Genomic DNA, 23128 nt, shown 5'->3' on the forward strand with positions numbered 1-23128 from the left:
TATAAAGAAGCAACTATGCGCTTCCAAACAAGCCCAACTCACTCTTTGGTAGTCCACATGGTACTATGTTATAAAGAGTTGCTCTTTATCTTTTAGATTACCCCTACTTATCATTTTTTTTTTTTTAAATTAAAATGTCTGTGTTCCCCAGGAGAAGTGTACACATGGGGCGATAATGATGAAGGGCAGCTCGGGGATGGAACTACAAATGCTATTCAGCGACCCCGTCTCGTGGCAGCTCTTCAGGGTAAAAAAATAAACAGAGTGGCTTGTGGATCCGCTCACACGCTGGCCTGGTCTACTAGTAAACCTGCTAATGCCGGCAAGCTCCCCACACAGGTAATTACCCATGGACTTATTTATGTCTCTTTTCTGTCTTTTGGCTAGAAAGGTTTCGGATCAACAAGTGAATGGGATTCATATATGGTGCGGAGGGCATGCCTGGGCTGTAAATAATTATAGAAAAAACAGATGGGATGGGAGGCGGTATGTAGATGATAACTAAGTAAAGGGGTGCAGAACACCTTTCTATTATAAATGTCAGAATCCCCTCCGTAAGACTTCCAGAAGGATTTCCCTTGTAGAACACAAAGCTCTGGAAGAGCAGACTGATGATCTTGGTTAGTGAAGGCAGAAGTTTGTAACAGGACATCATTCAGACTGGGCACTGCCCTTGTTCTGTAACTCATATTGAACTGCTCCTCTAGCAGTACATGCTGTACAGCTTCTAAATATGGTATGTCTGATTATCACCAAATGGCTGTGGTTATGTGGAGATTGTTTGCTTCCTGCAATCTCCTTGTTGACAAGCCTACAACACTTCCAGGGTTTTGTTTGCCTTTCAGCACTTGGCAGGTATTTTGTCCTCTATATAATAAAATGCACTACATTACTGTTTTATAAAATATGCAATGTTTTCACAGGTTCCAATGGAATATAACCACCTCCAGGAGATTGTGATCATTGGTTTGAGGAATAGGTTGCTATTACTGCACCATATTTCTGAGCTCTTTTGTCCATGCATCCCTATGTTTGATTTGGAGGGGAGACTTGATGAGACCGGTCAAGGTCCCTCTGTTGGCTTTGACACATTACGTGGAATTCTCATCTCCCAAGGAAAGGTACAGTTGTCTCCAGTACGAAAGTGTTTCTAGATGTTCCTCTTGAATATGGATGAGTGCTTGTTTAACTTGACCAAGAAGTAACTTTTGTACAAAGTTGGTCAAATAAACAGAGCTGTATAAGTATGTTATTGGTCGTATGTGCTACTGTTCTTGCATTGCTTTTCTGCCGCTCCTGATTTCAGAATGATTTTAATATTTTTTTGTCTGTAGGAGGCTGCTTTCCGCAAAGTTGTTCAAGCAACTATGGTGCGGGACCGTCAACATGGTCCTGTAGTTGAATTAAACAGAATACAGGTGAGCTTGTCTATTACTGTGTATAAGAAGGTGCAAAGTCGGCATCTGCTTATGCCCCTGAAAACAGTTCTGCGTCAATGCTGGCAAGCTTCTGATTTAGTTTCCGGGAAGGCATGGCACACAGTGTTGGGCTAAATGTGTAAAATCTACTGAGCAACATTCTGGAGCATTTATTATTTAGACAAGTATTCTGCTTTAACCAGTGTTAGCTTGACATGCTTTAATCTAAGACTATTTAAATAAATCTATTGTGTATAACTGTATGTGACCATAACACTGATTACTGTGTACACTTCATTGAGAATTACTCATTTTGGAAAAAGGGACAGATCAGTCTGTACTGCTATGTTCACATACAGATGTGTTCATCTTGATTTTGTTAATGTAGTGAAATTAATCCCCCAACCAATTTTTTAATAGGTTAAGCGCTCAAGAAGTAAAGGTGGCTTGGCAGGTCCAGATGGTACCAAATCTGTCTTTGGCCAGTTGTGTGCAAAAATGACTTCTTTCAGTCCTGACAGCCTTTTGCTACCTCATCGTGTCTGGAAAGTCAAATTTGTTGGTATGTACGTTTGAATTTTCTAAAAGCAGGGAATTGCACGTCATGGTATTCTCGCTTAGCTACGGACAGGAAATGGGTGTAACAAACCTTACAGCCTGATGTACCATTAAAACGTGCTTCTTTTTTCTAATGTAGTATTTTTCTGTCCCACCTCCACACCTAAATATATATTTTTTTATTTTTAACAAACAAAAATTTGATAAAGACAGTTTGAGACCATTTGAGGGCGGTTACACAAAGTGTCTGTAAAAACACAGGAGTGTCATGACAGTGTTTTGGGGCATGTCTCTGCGATCTCGTAGGCAGAATTCATGACTCCATCTCAGTTCCCAAGGAAATTCTGCATGACCATAGGGTTACTCAGATGGTGGATTTTCAAAGGATCTGTGACTGCAGCTTGTACACAAATGCTGAGATATGCCAGTCCGTGGATGGGCATTTCAATACATTACCAGGCAGAGTGTCTTACATCCGCTGTGTTTGGGATCGCTGCACATGCATTAATATAGTACATCTCTGACTCGGGCCCTTTGTTACAAGATTTGTACATTGTAAATGTTGTGTATATGGAATGTATGGAGAAGTGCTTACTAGAATAGCTTCACTTGTCCATTGTTTTTAGTGTCTTGGTACCATCTACTGTATAAACAATTGTTTCTGGAATGTTAGGGGAGTCCGTGGATGACTGTGGAGGCGGCTACAGTGAGTCCATTGCAGAAATGTGTGAAGAGCTTCAGAATGGGCTGACCCCACTCCTTATTGTAACACCGAATGGCAGAGATGAGTCTGGTGCCAACAGAGACTGCTTCCTGCTAAATCCAGCAGCTAAGACCACCCTCCACATGAACATGTTTAGGTTCCTAGGTGAGTCTATATTTTACCACTCTCTGAGCCTCTAGTGCTAGCTAGCGATCTATATATTGTTTGTAGTTTTAAGCAAATTTTCCTGCATTGTGTTTCATTTATTCTGACAATTTAAGTCTGTAAATTTACAGCTATGGGGGGAATGCAGTTGCCTGCGAAAGATGCAAATTGCCATGGCATTTAGATGCCTGCAATGGCAGCCCTTCTCGCACCCTTCACACTGCTGGATTCCCCTCCCCCTCCCTCGGATTCGCACAAAGTGCTTGCTACCCTATGGGATAGTGAACACTTTTGTGCAAGATTCCGTTGCTGTGCTGATTCGGCCTTCTAACACTGGGCATCTTTTTCGCAATGATATGCAACTAGGATGCAAGAGGAAACTGTTGATTCATTGAATATATAAGACTTGTATATCTGTGTGCGACTGAGTCTTTTAATCTGTAGACCAAGTGCTACATTGTTGCAGCCGCAGCTTTTTTCCAGTACAAGTTCTGTTCTGCTCCTCATACATCCTCAGTCACTCACAATATACAAGTGTCATAGAGGATATTGGACTTTGCTGTAGGCAGCCCTAGCTACAGTCTCAAGTTTTTTCCTTTGTATAGATGCCCATGCACTCTGATTTAGTTGGACAATTTGTACATTTTAGACATAATTAGCTGAAAATCATCATGTTGATGGCCGTAGACTACTGCATTTCATGGCAGTGCTCGAGCTCCAAACATCATGATCTTTTGGGTTAGGCTAAGCAAGTCTCTGTAGCTGATTGAGCCGTGTACTTGAAGATACCATGTCTTGCTAGCAAACTGAAATGTCTGGCAACATCACATAATACCTTTGCACCTTGGTGCTTTTGTGTAAGTCCCTATTGTACTTACTTACCTGCTGATTGCTTCTGTGTCTTTGACTTCAGTGATGCTTGCTTGAATAGTCATGAAACACTGAATACTTAGGTCACTAGCTATTGCCCATGCTCACTCTTACTATATGAGCAGCAGAAGTATCCATTTGACTTGGATCTTGAGATCACAGAAGAAAATAGACAAATGACCACATAGATAGCTGGGGAACTGCATACATTATATGCCATTTTGTGCAGCCTGTAGATAAAGCTATTTGATATTAATGCTGAAATGCATTTTTCTATCCTTAAGAGAGTGACAAGTACTCTATTAACTCTGTGTTTGAACATACAATCATAGGCTTTGGAGAAAATGATCCAGTCCTGTTTTATTTCTATACATATATAACTTGAACTTGTGTTACAATCCTGGTTTTCTATCTTGACACAGTCGCTGTGCATATATGATCTGAAACGGACTTTTGCAGTAAAATGAGACACTGTTAGGATCTGTCTGGGAATGGTTTCTTGTGTTTCTCTGCGTATGTCTGTGGTGCTGTAATGCCGGAATCTAATTTACAGAATCTAGTGAAACGTTTAAAGATGGTGCTTGTGATTGAACACGTTCCAGGTCTGCAAAACACAATATACATATAAACGGTCACACTCAGGAACGGGACTTGTGCTATTGCCAGCAGGTACATGAAATGCTGCATTGCAGACACTAGTGAAGCCTGGAACTTCAGTGGCATATATGTAAAATACAATAATAAAAAAATAAATCTACAGTCGTACAGTATGTAAATGCACTATCAAGCATTATGCCTCTGTTAATCCATGTATCTAGTTCTGTCATATCTCTAATGCATATCATCTATGTGTAGTCTACTGTATATATCTCTTTACCACACATACTTAAAGCACATACTAGATCTCTCTCTCTGTCCTTTTTATTGGAAGATACACAAGTGATTTGTAGACTTTCTTCACTAACAGCCTGGCATGATTAATAGCTTACCCTGCTGTGGTTTGGAAAGGCAGCCTGAGTAAATAACTAGTGACTCACAAACTATTAAGTGATTTGTGTTCTCTTTATTCTCTAGGTGTGCTTCTTGGAATTGCAATTCGAACAGGGAGCCCTCTAAGCCTTAATCTGGCTGAACCAGTGTGGAAGCAGTTGGCAGGAATGAATTTGACAATTGCTGATCTCAGTGAAGTAAGCATGATTAAACTCCTAATATGTGAATATTAGCAGAGGACCCCACTCCTTTTCACATTAACCCAATGCTTCTCTTTGTGTAGAGGAATTAGAGAATACTTGAGCGAACGGATCAGTTTACTAGTGCTTCAAATATATAGTCTGCACATAATGCAGGATTATCATTACCTAGCCCAAGGCAAAGTGGGAAAGTTAATGCTATGGCCCGATACAGATTTGCGCGCCATGCCGATATTCACACAAATGGCCAATGTTTTTTTTTCTTCTGCGCATGCGTCTGAGTCGCACTGATTTTGTACGAATAGAATCGCAGTACGGCTTTAGGTGCACGGTATCGGAAATGGAAGGGGCGTTGTTGGCTAAATAGACGCATTAAGATGTTGCTTCTTATGGAGTGTGGCAGGCATGTCGCTGAATATGTGACCAAACACAGATGGAGAAACTGCACTTGCCACAGGGCTGGTACAAGTTTCAAAGGTGCGACTGATGGTTCTTCTAAAAACGCACAAAGTGGTATTTCAGCATGCACAGATGCTGACAGTGGGTGTCTCAGCCCTAGCACATTTACATGCACACATGTAGCATAAAAGGCTGTGCCAAAAGAATCTGCACCTATAAGAGATTTTTTCGGTCTTCTAAATGGTTATCAATACATGTTCTTTGTGGCAGGGTTTTATCCTATTATGCCACATTAGATATGTTCATTTTGGATGCAGTCAATATACCGGTTGTCAGGATCCTGGCATTCAGCAGGCCGATGCCGGAAATCCAACAGCCGCCATTTTACCGTTGGACTGAATACCGACACCCGCCCGTAATTCCCACTCTGTTGCTGGGTCCACGCCACCAACAGAGTGGGAATAGAACCTCGCTGCTGGTATTCTGGCAGGCAGGATGTAGCTGTCAGGATGCCAGCTGTCAGTATACAATCTGCCGGTATTATATACCGGATCTGTTCATTTAATAGCATTAGTGTATTTGGGTGTAGTATGGTATGCCGGCGGCCGGGCTACCGGCGACCAGCATACCGGCGCCGGGAGCCCTTCCGCCGACATACCGACAGTGTGGCGAGCGCAAATGTGCCCCATGCGCCTATTTTATTCTCCCTCCAGGGGGGTCGTGGACCACCATGAGGGAGAAAAAGTGTCGGCTGTCGGGATTCCGGCACCGGTATACTGTGCGCTGGGATCCCGACAGTCTGCATACTGAAGACCACCCGTGTAGTTTAACGTGTTAAAATGTTTCCCTTTCTTGTAATAATGAATGGTAGAATTGGTGCATATTGTTTTATTAATAATATAAATATATATAATATTTTAAGGTGGATAAAGACTTTATTCCTGGGCTCATGTATATACGGGATAACGAGGCCACCTCAGAGGAGTTTGAAGCAATGATTCTTCCTTTTACTGTGCCCAGTGCAAGCGGTCAAGACATCCAGCTGAGCTCTAAGCACACGCATATTACCCTCGACAATCGTGCAGAGTATGTGAGACTTGCAATCGGCTACAGGTGTGTGTCATTTCACTCGTGTAATAACGTATGCATTTAAAAAAGGCATTTTGCATTGGTGGCGCATTGTTTTATCATGGCTTCAGTTAAAACTGCAGCTGACATTTGCCAATCCAAAGCAGGTGATTGTTGCCAGCTTGGATTGAGGTGATTGCCACTGGTAAAGCAAATTTCATCTAAGCATCCTTAGAGGAACAAGGATCAAGGTTCAAATAAGCTGTTCTGTAGCCATCGAGAGTACCAGGTTTAGGTGTAGGATGATGATGGAGAACAGTAGGGAGTGGCCACATGAGGTATATTATTGTATATTCCTCCACCCCTTGGAGAACTAGGATTCAGGCTAGGAATGTAACTCTAATGTATCAGACTATTGCTAGTCCTAAAGCTGCAGCCAAGAATCTACTGGAGTTTAAAAGGCGGCAGATTGCTAGAGCGTCAGAAGGTCCTTGGCGTCTGTGATTCAGTGAAAGCTCTTGTGTTATAGTGCCACCACTTAGTAATGATAGGCTTACTTGAGAACTGTCTGAGTGCATGTAAAACACTGTGACTATAACAGGCTTTCATCATCACGATATTTCCCTGACTGTGCTTGATGTGAAAAGCAGGAATTATTTTGATGTAGTTACATCCGGCCTCTGTGCTCCATTAAGGTGCAGGGCAATGAGATGCATTACAGGAATACATTTTTTTTCTTTCCAACTATTTTCAAGATATGTATAATACTCCATGATCAGAGTATATAGCACCAGGTTTTGAAAGTGTGTCACTGTCTGAATCAAATACAAATCAAATGCTCAGTAAAGTAGGTCTGTTATAAGAAAATTTAAGTACAAACTCTGCTACGCACTAGAATTACATGTAATTTCATTACTGTACGTACAGTGCATCCGGAAAGTATTCACAGCGCTTCACTTTCTCTAGCATCTATAAGGGATATTGGGGGTATAAATGGGGTCCAAAGGAGCCGGTGCACTTTAAATTTCAATTGGGTGTGCTGGCTCCTCCCCTCTATGCCCCCTCTCACAGGCAGTTTAGAAAAAAGTGCCCTCAGGAGAGGATGCACACTCCTGGAGTTTTCTTCAGTTTATTTTAAAACTTTGTTATTTTCGTTATGATGTTTGGGCAACAGCATACCTGCACTGTGGGGGTTAGGGGAAGGACGGTCACCGGCCTCTGTCAGGTGTCAGAGCCGCTTCCCCTCTGCAGGACCACCGTCCTGAGAGTTTGTTGCACAGCGGGGCACTGCGCCTTGGCGGTCACAATCGCAGCACGCCGCTCACCCCTAATGCTAGCCTGAAGGTGTCTACAGTGGTGAGTACAAACCGGGGGCCCTCTAGGGGGGTCCCCAGGCTCTTGGTGCAGCGCAGGGGAGGCATACGGTACCCTCTTGGGGGGGACCCGCTATAGCCACCTGAGTAAACTGGCAGCAGTTAGTGAAAACTAGCATTTATGTGATGTTTTACACTGTTTGGGAGACATTGCCAGTATAAATATCAATGAAACTCCTGCGCCATTACAGGGGGCGGGGCTTCCTTAGAGCGGGCTCAATGGCATTTTGGCACCTTCCTCAGCATACAGCAGCAGGCACACACAGCTCCTCCAGACACGCAGGAACAAGCTGGAAACTTGGTACAGGGTGTAACTAAGGGGGAGAGCCGCTACTGTGCACGGACTGTGTCCCATTGGGGAATTATATATATATATATATATATATATATATATATATATATATATATATATATATATATACACACACACACACACACACACACACACACACACACACACACACACACACACACACACACACACACACACACACACACACACAGGCGGCACTCAGCAGACGGTTTCCAGATATTTAAAAGTAATTTATTGATTCGAGGACGCAGCCTCTTCATCAGGGACAACAGCATCTAAGCAAATACACCAATACAAATATATACCCCCACATCCCAGCATTTTAATCAACCTTAATTAAAAGTGATCTCGCCTGTGGCACACCATGCTGCACAGCTCTCATCCAGCACCTGAAATCTGTGTCGCAGATAGAGAGCATCATCACACTAGTGGCCAGGGAGATCACATGGTGCCTTTACTAAGTAACCTTAAACAACAACTAGGAAATGTTTACTGTCGCCTAGCAACATCCATATATTGGTTTTATAAAGTAGTACACAACAATCAGCACCATATAACATAATTAAAAACATAATCGCATTAAAATAATAATAAAACATTGTCAAGAAGATCTTCGTGTATAATGAATTGTATCAAATGATCTAGTCTAAACCGGTATCATCAGTGTCACGACAACATTACATTTCAAAACTGTCAGGCTACAAATGATACCCACATAACCATGTCAGTCATACAAAATGATTATAAAAAACACAGCAGCCCCAGCGATTCATTAAGACTACCAGGGGCTACCGTGTTCAATGTAAATATCCATCGACTCTCCCATTACGGTTGCCACCCCATCTTGTTGCAAGAACATGGTCAATAATAATGGATCTAATGCTTGCTATATACTATGTTTATTTTGGGCACAATGTCATGCGACAGGCTTATCACTATTACCTGTCTGTAAAGCATGGCGAAAGTACTCTGCTCAATAAAGGACTTTTAAATATCCGGCAATCGTCTGCTGAGTGCCGTCTTCACTTTTCTGCTGTGGTGAGTATCTGCTGGGGCTCTAGGAAGCACCGCAGCAAGTTATATCTGGGAAGTGACTGGAGTGCCGGGTTAATACATACACTACTATATATATATATATATATATATATATATATATATATATATATATATATATATATATATATTGCTCCACTGAATAACACAGCTAACAGCCTCACTGGGGCTGTGTAGCATGGGTGTGCTGTGCCTTCTCTCTGTATCCCTCTCACATACAGTAAGGGCAGGCTTGCATTATACTTGTCTGTGTGTATGGCTGTGATGTTACTACAATCATGGTACAACACAAGTTGTGCAGTGTGTGTAACACCAAATTCTCCCCACTATCATCTGGCTCCATTTCATGTGATCAATGCAGTCAGTCCTCACAAATCTGAGGAGGATGGGGAGGAAGTGGACCCCATTGGTGGGGATTCCCCTTCTGCACAGAGTATTGAACCCCTCATTCTGGCTATACAGGATTTGTTAAAACTCCCTCTAGAGGACGCTGCGACACAGCAGTCGTTTTTCCTCACACAAAACAAACCTAGTGTCACTTTCCCTGATTCTACAGAATTAGAGGACCTATTTAAGTTAGCCTGGAAAATCCAGATAAAAAATGCTAAGTGTCAAAATGGTTCTTGCACACTTTCCCATTTGCTCCGGAAGGCAGGAAATTCTGGGAAGAACCCCCAGCTGTGGACGTATCAGTCTCTCGCCTCTCTAAGAAGGCGGTACTACCTGCCCCGGGCTCCTTTACCATAAAGGACCTTGGGGATAGAAAAATAGAGACCACACTGAAGTCTATCTACACAGCTGCAGGTATGTCTCAAAGACCGGTCATAGCATATTGCTGGATGACACATGCCATTCACGTGGGCTACTCATATTCAGGAGGGCCTCTCGGGATATATCCCTTGTTGCTACGGTGACGCTCATTAAACACATTCAGGACACCGCTCGTGTCCTGTGTGACTCGCTCAAAGAGAGAGGCAATATTAATGCTAGGACCACTGCTATGGCAGTGTCAGCGCGTAGGGCCTTGTGGTTGCGTCAGTGGATTGTGGACGCAGAATCCAAGCACAATGTGGAGTTCCTTCCCTTTTCAGGGGAATTACTCTTCAGGGGCGAACTGGATATGTGGATCTCTAAGGTTACTGCTGGGAAATCCACATTTCTCCCCTCTGAGGCACCGCCAGCTAGACAGTCCTACCCGGAGCAGTCTACTAAGTCCTTTCGGTCCGCCAGATTTCGATCTAAGGCCAGAGGTGCCTCCAATGCGGCTAGAGGCACCAGAGGTAAGCCTAAGAAACCAAACATTGCCGGCTCCCAGGAACCAGAGCACCGGTTCAGCTTCCACAAAAGCCTCAGCATGACGGTGCCCGCCCACCACTAGAGGATTTTGAGGTGGGAGCTCGGTTGCGTCACTTCAGCCACATCTGGGAAAGTTCCTGCCAGGATGCCTGGGTATGGGACCTCATCTCTCAAGAATATAAGCTGGAGTTCAAATCAAGCTTACCAGCTTTGGAGGATGCGCGTGTTACGCTTCTGCTGGCCATAAACAAGCTGGTTCAGTCCCAGGTCATTGTTCCTGTACCACTGCGACAACAAGGACAGGGTTACTACTCAAATCTGTTCGTAGTGCCAAAACCGTAAGTAAGACCCGTATTGAATCTGAGGTCCTTGAACCCTTACCTAAAGGTTTTCAAGTTCAAGATGGAATCTTTGCGAGCAGTGATTGCAGGCCTGGAAGAACAGGAATTTCTGGTATCCCTGGATATCATGGACGCCTATCTCCATATACCGATTTGGCCTCTACCAATTCCAGGCGTTACCCTTCGGCCAGTCTACAGCTCCGAGGGTGTTCACGAAGGTGATGGCAGAGATAATGCTCCAGCTCCGTGTCCATGGGGTCAATATTGTCCCTTACCTGGACAATCTCCTGATAAAGGCAAGATTGCACTATCCAGCTTCTGTCACACCATGGGTGGATCCTCAATTTATAGAAGTCCCACCTAAAGCCATCTCAGCGGCTCCTGTTCCTGGGGATGCTACTGGATACTGTTGCACAGAAAATATTCCTCCCGGAGGGCAAAGCGAGAACACTCCAAGATATAGGCCACACGGTTCTCCAACCTACTCTGATATCCATCCATCTTTGCATAAGATTGATGGGGAAAATAGTTGCCTCGTACGAGGCGTTCCAGTTTGGAAGGTTCCATACCAGATCGTTTCAATTGGATCTCCTGAGCAAGTGGTCAGGTTTACATCTTCAGATGCATCGGTTGATACAGCTGTCACCTCAGGCCAGGATTTCCCTCCTGTGGTGGCTGCAGTCTTCAAACCTACTGTAAGGCTGAAGTTTCGGGATTCAGGATTGGATCCTCATCATGACTGATGCGAGTCTGAGAGGATGGGGAGCTGTTATCCAAGGGGCTCAGATCCAGGGCAGGTGGTCTGCCCACGAAGCCCCACTTATGATCAACATTTTGGAACTTCGGGCGATTTACAATGCTCTAAATCAGGCCTCTCCTCTACTCAGGGATCATGCAATCCAGGTACAGTCGGACAACGCCACGGCGGTGGCGTACATCAATCGACAAGGAGGGACAAAAAGCAGGGCCTGCATGCGAGAGGTGTCAAGGATACTCCTCTGGGCAGGAAGAAATGCAAGAGCACTGTCCGCAATCTTCATTCTGGGAGTGGACAACTGGAAAGCAGACTTCCTGAGTCGTCACAATCTCCACCCGGAAGACTGGGGGCTTTATATTCAGGTGTTTCAGCAGATCGTCTACCGGTGGGGATGCCCACAAATCAATATGTCGTCTTGCTTCAACAAGAAGCTTCGCTGCTATTGCTTGTGAACCAGAGACCCTCAGACGAGCGCAGTAGATGCACTGACATTGCCTTGGCCGTTCCGGCTGCTATACCTATATCCTCCGATTCCGTTAATCCCAAGGGTACTCAAGAGGATCAGGCATCAAGGAGTTCAGGCGATCCTGATTGGCCCCGGAGAGCGTGGTATGCAGATCTTCTGGGCATGTCAGTAGAAGACCCTTGGCCTCTGCCACTAAGACGGGATCTTCTTCAACAAGGACCGTTCGTCTACTCGCATTCGTTTGATGGCATGGAAGTGGAGCGGAACATCCTAGCTCACAAGGGCCTTTCCAAAAAGGTTATTGCTACCATGGTTCAGGCCAGAAAACCTGTGACGTCAAAACATTATCATCATATCTGGAGGAGCTAGGTCTCCTGGTGCGAAGAACGCAAGTATCAGCCTGCAGAGTTCCACTTAGGGCGGTTCCTCCATTTCCTGCAGGCTGGTGTAGATAAAGGCTTACTTCTGGGTTCCGTAAAGGTCCAGATTTCAGCTCTTTTAATCTTCTTACAGAAGAGATTGGCAGTGTTGCCGGAAGTTCAGACCTTCTTGCAAGGGGTGTTTCACATACAACCTCCGTTTCTGACGCCTGCGGCACCTTGGGATTTGAATGTGGTGTTGCAATATCTGCATTCTCCTGGTTTGAACCTCTGTCGACGGTAGAAGACAAATACCTCACGTGGCAGACAGTGATGTTACTGGGCCTGGCTTCTGCTAGGCGGGTCTCAGAATTGGGGGCCTTATCGTGTAAAAGTCCATACTTGGTCTTTTACGAGAACAACAGAGCTCAAGACTAGGCAGTTCCTGCCGAAGGTCATCTCCGCGTTCCACTTGAATCAACCTATTGTGATCCGGTCCAGTTCTGGCCCTTCTGCCCCTCCGGAGGCATTGGATTCTGTGGGAGCCTTGAAGATCTATGTCAAGTGAACGGCTTGGATCAGAAAGAGGGATTCCTTGTTCGTGCTGTGTGATTCACAGAAAAAGGGTTGCGCTGCTTCAAAGCAGTCCATTGCTCTTTGGCTTAGGCTCACTATCCAACAGGCCTATGTGTCGGCAGCCTTACCAGTTCCACAATCTCTGAATGTTCACTATACAAGATCTGTGGGGTCTTCCTGGGACGCTGCCCGTGGAGTCTCGGCCCTGCAACTGTGCCGAGCTGCTACCTGGGTGAGGGAGGAACACCTTTGTGAAGTTCTACAGATTTGATTCCCTGGCCACAGAGGATACCCAGTTTGGGCAGGCGGTGCTGCAGACGTATCCGCATGTTCCCACCCGTTCTGGAAGCCTTGGGACGTCCCCATCGTACTAATGTGTCCCCAATATCCCTTATGGATGCTAGAGAAAATAGAATTTTAATACCTACCGGTAAATCCTTTTCTCGTAGTCCATAAGGGATATTGGGCACCTGCCTCTGTGCGGTGACTTTCTGCAGGTTGTATATTCTATGTTGCCTGTTTAGCTGTTGCTGTTTTTGACAGCCGTTGCTGGTCGTGTTTGTTATTGGTGTGCTTGTGTATAAATTTCTGTACTCTGTTATGTTCCTTCTCTCAAGTATGTCCTTTCTCCTTCGGGCACTGTTTTTCCTATAACTGCCTGTGGGAAGGGGCATAGAGGGGTGGAGCCAGCACACCCATTTGAAGAAATTTAAAGTGCACCGGCTCCTTTGGACCCAGTCTATACTCAATCGTACAAATGTGTCCCCAATATCCCTTATGGACTACGAGAAAAGGATTTACCGGTAGGTATTAAAATCCTATTTTTTTCCACATTTTATGTTACAGCCTTATTCCAAAATGTAATAAATTAATTTTTCCCTCTGAATTCTACACACAATACCCCATGATGACAACGTGAAAAAGTTTTTTTGAGATTTTTCAAATTTATTAAAAATAAAATACTAAGAATTCACGTGAACAAGTATTCACAGCCTTTGCTCAATACTTTGTTGATGCACCTTTGGCAGCAATTATAGCCTCAAGTCTTTTTGAATAAGATGCCACAAGCTTGGCACACCTATCTTTGGGCAGTTTCGCCTATTCCTCTCAAGCACCTCTCAAGCTCCATCAGGTTAGATTGGAAGCGTCGGTGCTCAGCCGTTTACAGATCTCTCCAGAGATGTTCAACCGGATTCAAGTCTGAGCTCTGGCTGGGCCACTCAAGGACATTCAGAGTTGTCCTGAAGCCATTCCTTTGATATCTTGGCTGTGTGCTTACGGTCGTTGTCCTGCTGAAAGATAAACTGTCGCCCCAGTCTAAGGTCAAGAGCGCTCTGGAGCAGGTTTTCATCCAGGATGTCTCTGTACATTGCTGCATTCATCTTTCCCTCTATCCTGACTAGTCTCCCAGTTCCTGCCGCTGAAAAACATCCCCACAGCATGATGCTACCACCACCGTGATTCACTGTAGGGATGGTATTGGCCTGGTGATGATCGTTGCCTGGTTTCCTCCAAACATGACGCCTGTCATTCACGCCATAGAGTTCAAACTTTGCCAAATTGCACCTGAAGGACTCTGACCATGAAAAACAAAAATCTCTGGCCTGATGAGACAAACTCTAGGTGGGCTGCTATGTGCCTTTTACTAAGGAGTGGCTTTTGTCTGGCCACTCTACCGTACAGGCCTGATTGGTGGATTGCTGCAGAGATGGTTGTCCTTCTGGAAGGTTCTCCTCTCTCCACAGAGGAATATTGTAGCTCTGACAGAGTGACCATCGGGTTCTTGGTCCCCTCCCTGACTAGGGCCCTTCTCCCCCGATCACTCAGTTTAGTCGGCCGACCAGCTCTAGGAAGAGTCCTGGTGGTTCCGAACTTCTTCCATTTATGGATGATGGAGGCCACTGTGCTCATTGGGACCTTCAAAGCAGCAGATATTTTTCTGTACCCGTCCCCAGATTTGTGTCTTGAGACAATCCTGTGAATTCATTGAATTGAGAAATTCCTTTGACTTCATGCTTGGTATGTGCTCAGACATGCACTGTCAAGTGTGGGACCTAATATAGACAGGTGTGTGCCTTTCCAAATCATGTCCAATCAACTGAATTTACCATAGGTGCACTCCAATTAAGCTATAGGAACATCTCTAGGATGAGCAGTGGAAACGGTTCACCTGAAGCTCAATTTTGAGCTTCATGGCCAAGGCTGTGAATACGTATGTACATGTGACTTCTTAGGGGTCGATTCAGTTCATCTCAAGTTAAGTCGGCGAATGCCCGTTCTTGCGGACTTAACAAGTTGATTTGTCGGGAGAACGTGCATTCTCCGATTTCCAACAGAATCCGCCTCGCGCCGGCTACGCGGCAGCACTTTTGTCGGATTTCTTCTGTCATTCCCCGGGGGTGAGAGAAGAATTCCCGACAGTTGAGTGTCACTTGGCGCTGTATTGAATAGCGCCGGGAGCTAATTCCCGGCGCTATTCAACTGTCGGTGGATTGAATCGACCCCTTCGTTTCTTATTTTTAATAAATTTGCAAAAATCTCACTTTTTTCACGTTGTCATTATAGGGTATTGTATGTAGAATTTTGAGGGGAAAAATGAATTTATTAGAGTTTGGAATAAGGTTGTAACATAACAAAATGTGGAAAAATTGAAGCGCTGTGAATACTTTCTGGATGCACTGTATTATATGGGCATACTTATATTTGTTATTTATATGTGATAATTCCCAGTATTATTTTATCTCTAATTGTAATGTTTAACTGATTGCAATATGTCTAGATCATTAGCTCCATTATTTATTTGAACATGTTATATACTGTAGGTTGTTATTGTAATAAACTGGTTTTATCTAAAGAGAAGACAATTGTGAGATTCATTTTTGTGAACAGGTGCTGTATAAATACACATATATATTTTTCAAACTTTATTACTCAGTTATTTTAATCCTTGTCTTTGCAAACTACTAGCCTTTGGGTCAAGTGAGAATTCTTTTTTTTATTTTTTTTTCTTATATATTTTTAGGATACTATTTTTAGCGCCCGTACTGGAGAATTTTTAGTCCCACGTCCTTTTGGTTTTACTCGTATCCCATTTCTAAATGCAGAGTTCACATAATGAAGCAGGTCTTGCACTCCTGTTATTTCGTTTTTTTTCTTCCCAGGTTGCATGAGTTTGATGAGCAGGTTGCTGCAGTACGGGAAGGAATGGCCCGAGTTGTCCCTGTGCCCCTTCTCTCTCTCTTTACTGGTTATGAACTTGAAACTATGGTATTATCCATTTTATTATTCCATCAATTTTAATGTATTTAATGTGTTCCCTAAAGCACACAATTTTCCAATCCATTGCCAGTAGTGTAATGCAAACTGCACATAGCAGTATTGAGTGGTTATTGAGCAATCAGCTTGATATTTGTACTCTGATGCTTTATTTATATTGATATGATCATTATTGTGCACTTGAGAGATGGCAACAAGTGTCTCCTATGCGATTTTATGTGCAGTCTACGAGCTGCCCTAATAGACCCTGGTAATAAGGTGACTTTAGCTGACTTGAGAGATTGAAGCTCTAAATCCAGTACAATGTGCCAGCTCACATCTGTGATAGTTTAGAATGTCCGGGTAAGGGAGGAATTCAGTTGTTCCCGATAATGTTTTGCATGGTAAAAACTGGACTTTCCCACTTTTTATTTTATTTTTTTTGTTAATTATCACATTTTTTTCCCCCCACTGGGTAATTCAGTTAACATCCATTTGTACCACACAAAACATTTCCCATTGTCACACAATAAGTTCCCGGATCAATGTGTTTTCGAATTTGCAGCTGTGAAAAAGGGGCAGTTATTGGGGATTTTGTTTTGCCTGCCTTGGGATTAACCACTTAAATTAAAACATTTTGCTGGCAAAACCAATCAGAAATTGTCTGGGGTATTTTTGTTTTTTGTTTTAAATGTAATATAGTTTAAAAAGCATTTTCAAAGCTATATTTAATTTAATTTTCTTTCAATATGCTTAGGGGGTGTCTTGCTCCACCCCATGTCCATTAGCCCTTGCCATTCCCTTGTTTTGTTTTTTGCACCCCCTCCCCCTCCTGTGGCCAGTGTATTTTTTTTTTTTTAAATTACTAGTACTTTAACCCCCAGCATCATATTACTATTTCCCCACCACCACCTCCATAGGCGTTACCCCCTTCCCCCCCAATATGCAGAGCTCGAGCAGCGCTGACATCCCGGCGGCTGCTCCTCTCTGCAGCCGCCGGGCACATTCAGCTGAGCAGCGCTGACATCCCAGCGGCTACTGCTCTCAGTAGCCGCCTAGTGGGAGGGGGTGACACACTAGAGAAGGAGCCATAGCTCCATAGGGGCCAGGAGGTCCCTCATACATTGAATAATGCGGATAATCTCTCGCTACAGCAGCCCACTGGGCGTTTCTGACTGGTCGCATCAGATGCGACCATGTCAGGGAAAGCCCAGCCTGTTGTGGCCGCATCTGATGCGACCATGCCAGTTAAGTGGTTAAATTCCCCCCTAACTCTGTGTCACGAGATTAAGGGGTCCTTGTACTAAACTCTGGATAGACATCAAATGGACAGAGATATCTGCCAGTGGTTCCCAAACTGTGGGGCAGATGTATTAACCTGGAAAAGGCATAAGGAAGTGATAAATTAGTGATAAATGCAAGGTGATAAAAGCACCAGCCAATCAGCTCCTAATTGTTAATTTACGTATTGGAGCTTATTAGCTGGTATGTTTATCACCTTGCATTTATCACTGGTTTATCACTTACTTGTGCCTTCTCCAGGTTAATACATCTGCCCCGTGTGCCTAGGCACCCTGGGGTTGGTTGTTTAGGACCATATTGAATTTTTTTGGTCAAAGTGATAAGCAAAACTTATCTAGTGGCTGCCAGTCATATGTGGAAACTCAGAAGCACAGGTGTACACCAACACATAATTGACACCTCCCAACATGACCCATTCCAGGAGGGATAAAATGCTCTGTTCCTGTTCTTCTCTCTTATGTATCAGTGCTGTTACCTTGTTGAACTAGTTAATTGATAAGAATGGAGTTTGTGATTGCAATCATGAATTAAGAGAGAAGTCGAGGAACAGGTAATAGCAATCATATATTAAAAGGGAAGTACAGGAACAGAGCATTTTGTCCCTCCTCGGATGGGTCATGTTCGGAGGTTTATACAGATCACAGATACTGTAGACACAATTTACTTAAATTCCCCCCCCCCCCACATTTATAATAAGAAAAAAAAGAAAAAAAGCTTTTATCCTAGGGGGTGCCTTGAAAAAAATTCTGATACTCTAAGGCGCCGTGATTCCAGAAAGTCAGTGTGCAGGTGTGTCCTCATACTTCTTGCCTCAATATGCCATGCAACGGGAGATGCCTGACGTGAGTGAGCTGACAGATCCTGCGCATCTCTGTTAGCATTGGGTATCTTTTTTGCATTGCTATGTGAATAGGATGCACAAGCAGGTTATGCTGATTAAAATGATAAGCGACATGACTATATTCTGTGTGTCTGCAGCTGTACCTGCATACAAAAAAAGTATGTTAGTGTTTTCTAGGAAATCACTGTAACGTAGCACTTCGTCTGCAGATACAGCTGCAGACACACGCACTATATAGGCATGCCACATATCATTTTAATAAACATAAGCTGCTTGTGATTCCAATCGTAGTGTCGCTGGGCCTAATTCAGACTTGATCATAGCTGCCCCACACAGCGGCGATGCTTTTGTACTTGACGAGTAGCTCCCTACCAGCACAGCACCTGCACGCTGGCAGGAAGCTACTTGTCGCTGTCCTGGTCGCAGCAGCTGCATGTGATGTCACGCAGCCTCCGTGGCTCACTGTCCGGGCACGGCGCGGTCCGGGCAACGCAGGCACTAAAACGGCGACGGCCTGCCCATCGACCGCCTCTGCATGTCAATCAGGCAGAGGCGATTGCAGGGCTGAGATGGCCGTCGGCTGTCTGGTATGCGCCAGCACATGCGCAGTTCAGACCTGATCGGCTACTGTGCGAAAACGCACAGCAGCAATCAGGTCTGAATTAGGCCCTCTATCTTAAGTCATATGAATTTATATTATGCCTAGAACGGTGGTTTGAGCATGCAATGTAATATGGGGAACAAGTCTTTACTCAGGGGCATTCAACATGTGGCCCTCTAGATGCTGGGGAACTAAACATCTCGGCATTGCATTTTAGCATGCTCTAATGGCAAAACTGAAGTAGGGCATGCTGGGAAGTTTAGTTCCACAGCAGCTGGATAGCCACTGATTGAACACCTCTGGTTTAACTATTCAAGTAATCTAGGAAAATTGGTATGTGGGAGATGGAGGGTTTCAGAATTAAAAAAGTGAGTATGGTTTTAAAACTGATTAACAGAATTGTTGATTCAAGTACTACAGTATGTTGGCATAAGACAGCACTATAGAAATGAAAGGATAATAATGACAAAGTGTACTTTATTGTTGATGCATATGTATTAGAACATGAAATCAGTTCTCTATAAAAAAAACAAAACTTCATGACGTAAGTAATAGCACTTGAAGGCTGCATGTGTTGACCTATGTAACAGGCCCAGTAGTTTGCCCCTTGGTTAACTTCTCTTTGTTCAAAAATTAACAGTTAAAAACTGTCATTTGCTGTCAATATAGAAATAAAAGGAAATCTGTTTCAATCAACTAATGTTTTGTATTTTTCAGGTCTGTGGCAGCCCAGATATTCCTCTTCACCTTCTGAAATCTGTAGCCACATATAAAGGGATTGAGCCCACCGCTTCCCTCATTCAGTGGTTTTGGGAAGTGATGGAATCCTTTTCGAACACCGAACGTTCCTTATTTCTTCGCTTTGTGTGGGGCAGGACCAGACTTCCCCGAACGATAGCGGATTTCAGGGGCAGAGACTTTGTAATTCAGGTAGTTCTGACATTTTGTGTACTGAATCTTCTGGAATTTCATATTGTAATATTGTTCTTTGTGTTTTTCTTGGATAGCAGATGCATGCTTATTACTTAATATATTTCTGTTGTAAAAAGAGTCCTGTTAGAGGACTGTTGTCGGTCTTTTCTTGTATATTTCATTGGTTAGTGCTGATCAGATGGTAGGCTACAGGACAAAATACCTTTGCTCAGTAAGCATCATGTACAGCAGTGCTGCTTTGCCCCAATTGTCTAGAATTATGGCTACAAGAGGAGACTTGTGACTTTGATACACTTGTAGTTGTTGGGGCACATTTGGCAGTAACTTCAGTAAAATAGAGCAGCAGGTCAGTTGTACGACGCATTGCTTCCTGTGATGAGAGCAGCCAGTTTAATAAATATTATGTTGCTGTACCTTGTGCTATGTGACAACCTATCCTCAGGCATCAGCCAGTGTGTAATCTACAATAACACATGTTTTATTGCTGCTATCCAGGTAACATCTATGTAAAAAATTAAAATTTCTTGTATTCCCTTTCCTAATCTGTAACACAGTCGAGTCACATTAATATGACCACCTGCTAATAGCCAGAGTAACCGCCATGTGCAGCACAGACAGCAGCTAGATGGGCTGAACTGTTTGACACACATCTGGTAGCCCCCAGGTTCATTTTGAAAGTGAGCTTCTCCACCGTAGTGTGTCGGTTGGCTCTCGCGCACCTTCGTAGCCAACATTCACCTCACATCAATGGCACATGCTGCTCTGCAGTTTCCACTTCGGTTATTTGCAAGGGTGCCATTTGTCCAGTTACGATGCACCTTCACCACAGCAGCATGCGAACAGTTCACAAACTGCGCTGTTACAGAAATACTGCCACCCTTGGCCCGAAAGCTGATAATCATCCCTTTTTGCAACTCTGCTAAATCACCCCTTTTATTAATGAGAGCAATGTGTGATATGTGTGCAGACCGGCCTATTGCGCACCTTATATACCCACCAAGCCAGCGCACGACACGTGACATACTTCATGGGCTACGCATTTTTGTCAAATGTAGGAGATGATAATAATGTGACTCAATCGTGTGTATTCCTGCTGTGACTCCCACTACTCATACACTTACTGCAGGTATTGGCTGACATGGTTTGTATGTAACTTACCTTCTGCACTCCGTATATGAAAAGTGTGGTATGAGCAGTGGTGCCGGGGGGTGTACTCTCTTTACCCATGTCCAGGGCTCTTGGAGGGGCCCGATCGCATCTCTCCTCTCCTGCCCACCAAATCTAATATATGCGCTCCCCCTTGCTGGCAGTGTGAATTTGGCCAAAAGTTGCCATTCTGATCACAGTTCTTTTATATACTGTATGTTGACTTTTTTTTTTTTTTCTTTTCCTTGTATTGTATAGGTTTTGGATAAATACAATCCCCCAGATCATTTCCTTCCAGAATCTTATACGTGCTTCTTTCTGCTGAAGCTTCCAAGGTATTCTTGCAAGCAGGTTCTTGAAGAAAAATTAAAATATGCTATTCACTTCTGCAAGTCCATAGACACCGATGACTATGCACGCATTGCACTAACTGGGGAGCCAGCAGCAGATGACAGCAGTGATGACTCTGATAACGAAGATGCAGACTCATTTGCCTCAGATTCCACACAGGACTACCTAACAGGCCACTAAGCGGACACAGGCAAAGGAAGTGGGTTCTCCTCATGCACTGAGAATCTTGGCATTACAATGGAACTGGGCAGTCCAAAGTTTAGCCGTAGGCTTACAGATATATGAAGAAAGACTTAATTTAACTTTTGAAATTGTGTTTGAAAAAGAGTAGGTGCCTATTCCTAATTACACTGCACTTATATTGTGTGTTATTAAATGTGTTGTAAATGTTTATTATGAGAAACAGTGCAGTGTCAAAGTATGAGGCCGTATAGCCTTTTACATGTGAGTGCAATAGTTCATTTCTTTTTCCTCTTTAGTGTTGTGTTCTGATGTGTAATTCCTTAATGATTGCAAATAACAGTACCGTGGAGAATATGAAAGTATTAATCATTTTCATTTTCCTCTCCTAGCAGCTGCTTATTAAAACATGTTTTCAGGAGCAACTGATCAGTATTTCTCAGCGTTACATGTAAATTAGGAGAGAGAGGGATAATCCCAGTGTTTTCTGAACACCAATTCTGTTTATATATTTAAGCTTCCACATTATGCAGTAAACGGACTCTAGCAGCAGTCAGTACCTGTAATGGGAAGTGTGTATAGAAATGACCAGTGCCACTACATATGCAAACCATGACCCCTCTGAATAAAATGTGTAACAAACATTTGACTCTATTCTTGGTGGTCGGGATAATGGGATGTGTTTAACTTGGGGAGATTCACAAAGAGTGCATGGGAAATAAGAGGTGGAATTGTGTTCTCCTGAAAACAGGAGTAAATAAGTTCTTTGAAATTATAATAAGAACATGAATGTAATGGTTATAGTTGTACATACACATTAGGGCTAAGTTCCATCCTAAACTGATTTTAGAAGATCTTTCATTAACACTATTAAGTCATAGATTGCTAGTTTGCTGTATAAAGCGTTGGCTCTCTGCATTTCTTCCTAGTTCTACATTGTTTTTACTTTTTATTAAATGGCAGCTTGACCATCTCTACATGAAGTTTGAGAAAGGTCCTTGCTCTCAGACTACTTTCCTTTCTCCTCTACTCATTTATTACATTGCAAAACACTGGTAAATGTGTAATTGGCAAAATCAACACATGGCTACTGGTAGAGTTGTAGAGCTGAATGCTACATGGCCAAATGTATGTGGAACTCTTCTAAATAGTGTGCTATTCACAGCCATTGCTAAAAGGGTCATAAAGGGCAATATCTGTAACCAATCATTAGCAGTAGAATAGGTCCTACTGAAGAGCTCCGTGAGTATCAGTGTGGCACTACAAGATTCCACCTTTCCAAGTCAGTTTGTCAAATTTGTGCTCTGCTACAACTGACCTGGAAACCTGCGTGTGATGTTATTTGAAAGTGAAAGCATCTAGGAGCAGCAACAACTCGGTTGCAGTTGTAGTAGGCCACAAAAACTCACAGTATGGGGGCACCTATTGCTGAAGCGACTACCTTGTCCTTTTGTTTTCAATTGTAACATTCACTACTGTGCTTCAAACTGTCTAAATTCTAGATCAGCATAAGAAATGTTAGGGACATGGATTGGGTTTCCATGGCCGCAGATCATCATGGCTAATGTCTGCTCTAGTGATGTAAAGCACACCACCATTGAGGAATTATGGAGA

At 43.5% G+C, this 23128-nt stretch overlaps 1 protein-coding gene across 10 annotated transcripts in view; it reads left to right on the top strand.

The window, feature by feature from the left end:
* HERC2 (HECT and RLD domain containing E3 ubiquitin protein ligase 2) overlaps positions 1-22156 on the top strand; it is a 618496-nt gene extending 596340 nt beyond the window's left edge. For all 10 annotated transcript variants that reach the window (XM_063953293.1, XM_063953292.1, XM_063953291.1 and 7 more), the window contains 10 exons: positions 152-339; positions 924-1121; positions 1335-1418; positions 1839-1980; positions 2650-2844; positions 4789-4901; positions 6226-6416; positions 16067-16172; positions 19622-19834; positions 21242-22156. In XM_063953293.1, the coding sequence (XP_063809363.1) occupies positions 152-339; positions 924-1121; positions 1335-1418; positions 1839-1980; positions 2650-2844; positions 4789-4901; positions 6226-6416; positions 16067-16172; positions 19622-19834; positions 21242-21514 (1703 nt within the window). In that variant the 3' untranslated portion in view covers positions 21515-22156. The remainder of the gene's footprint in view (positions 1-151; positions 340-923; positions 1122-1334; positions 1419-1838; positions 1981-2649; positions 2845-4788; positions 4902-6225; positions 6417-16066; positions 16173-19621; positions 19835-21241) is intronic.
* Positions 22157-23128: the final 972 nt, after the last annotated feature.

This window comes from Pseudophryne corroboree, chromosome 2, assembly GCF_028390025.1.
Source record: "Pseudophryne corroboree isolate aPseCor3 chromosome 2, aPseCor3.hap2, whole genome shotgun sequence".
NCBI classification, from domain to species: domain Eukaryota; kingdom Metazoa; phylum Chordata; class Amphibia; order Anura; family Myobatrachidae; genus Pseudophryne; species Pseudophryne corroboree.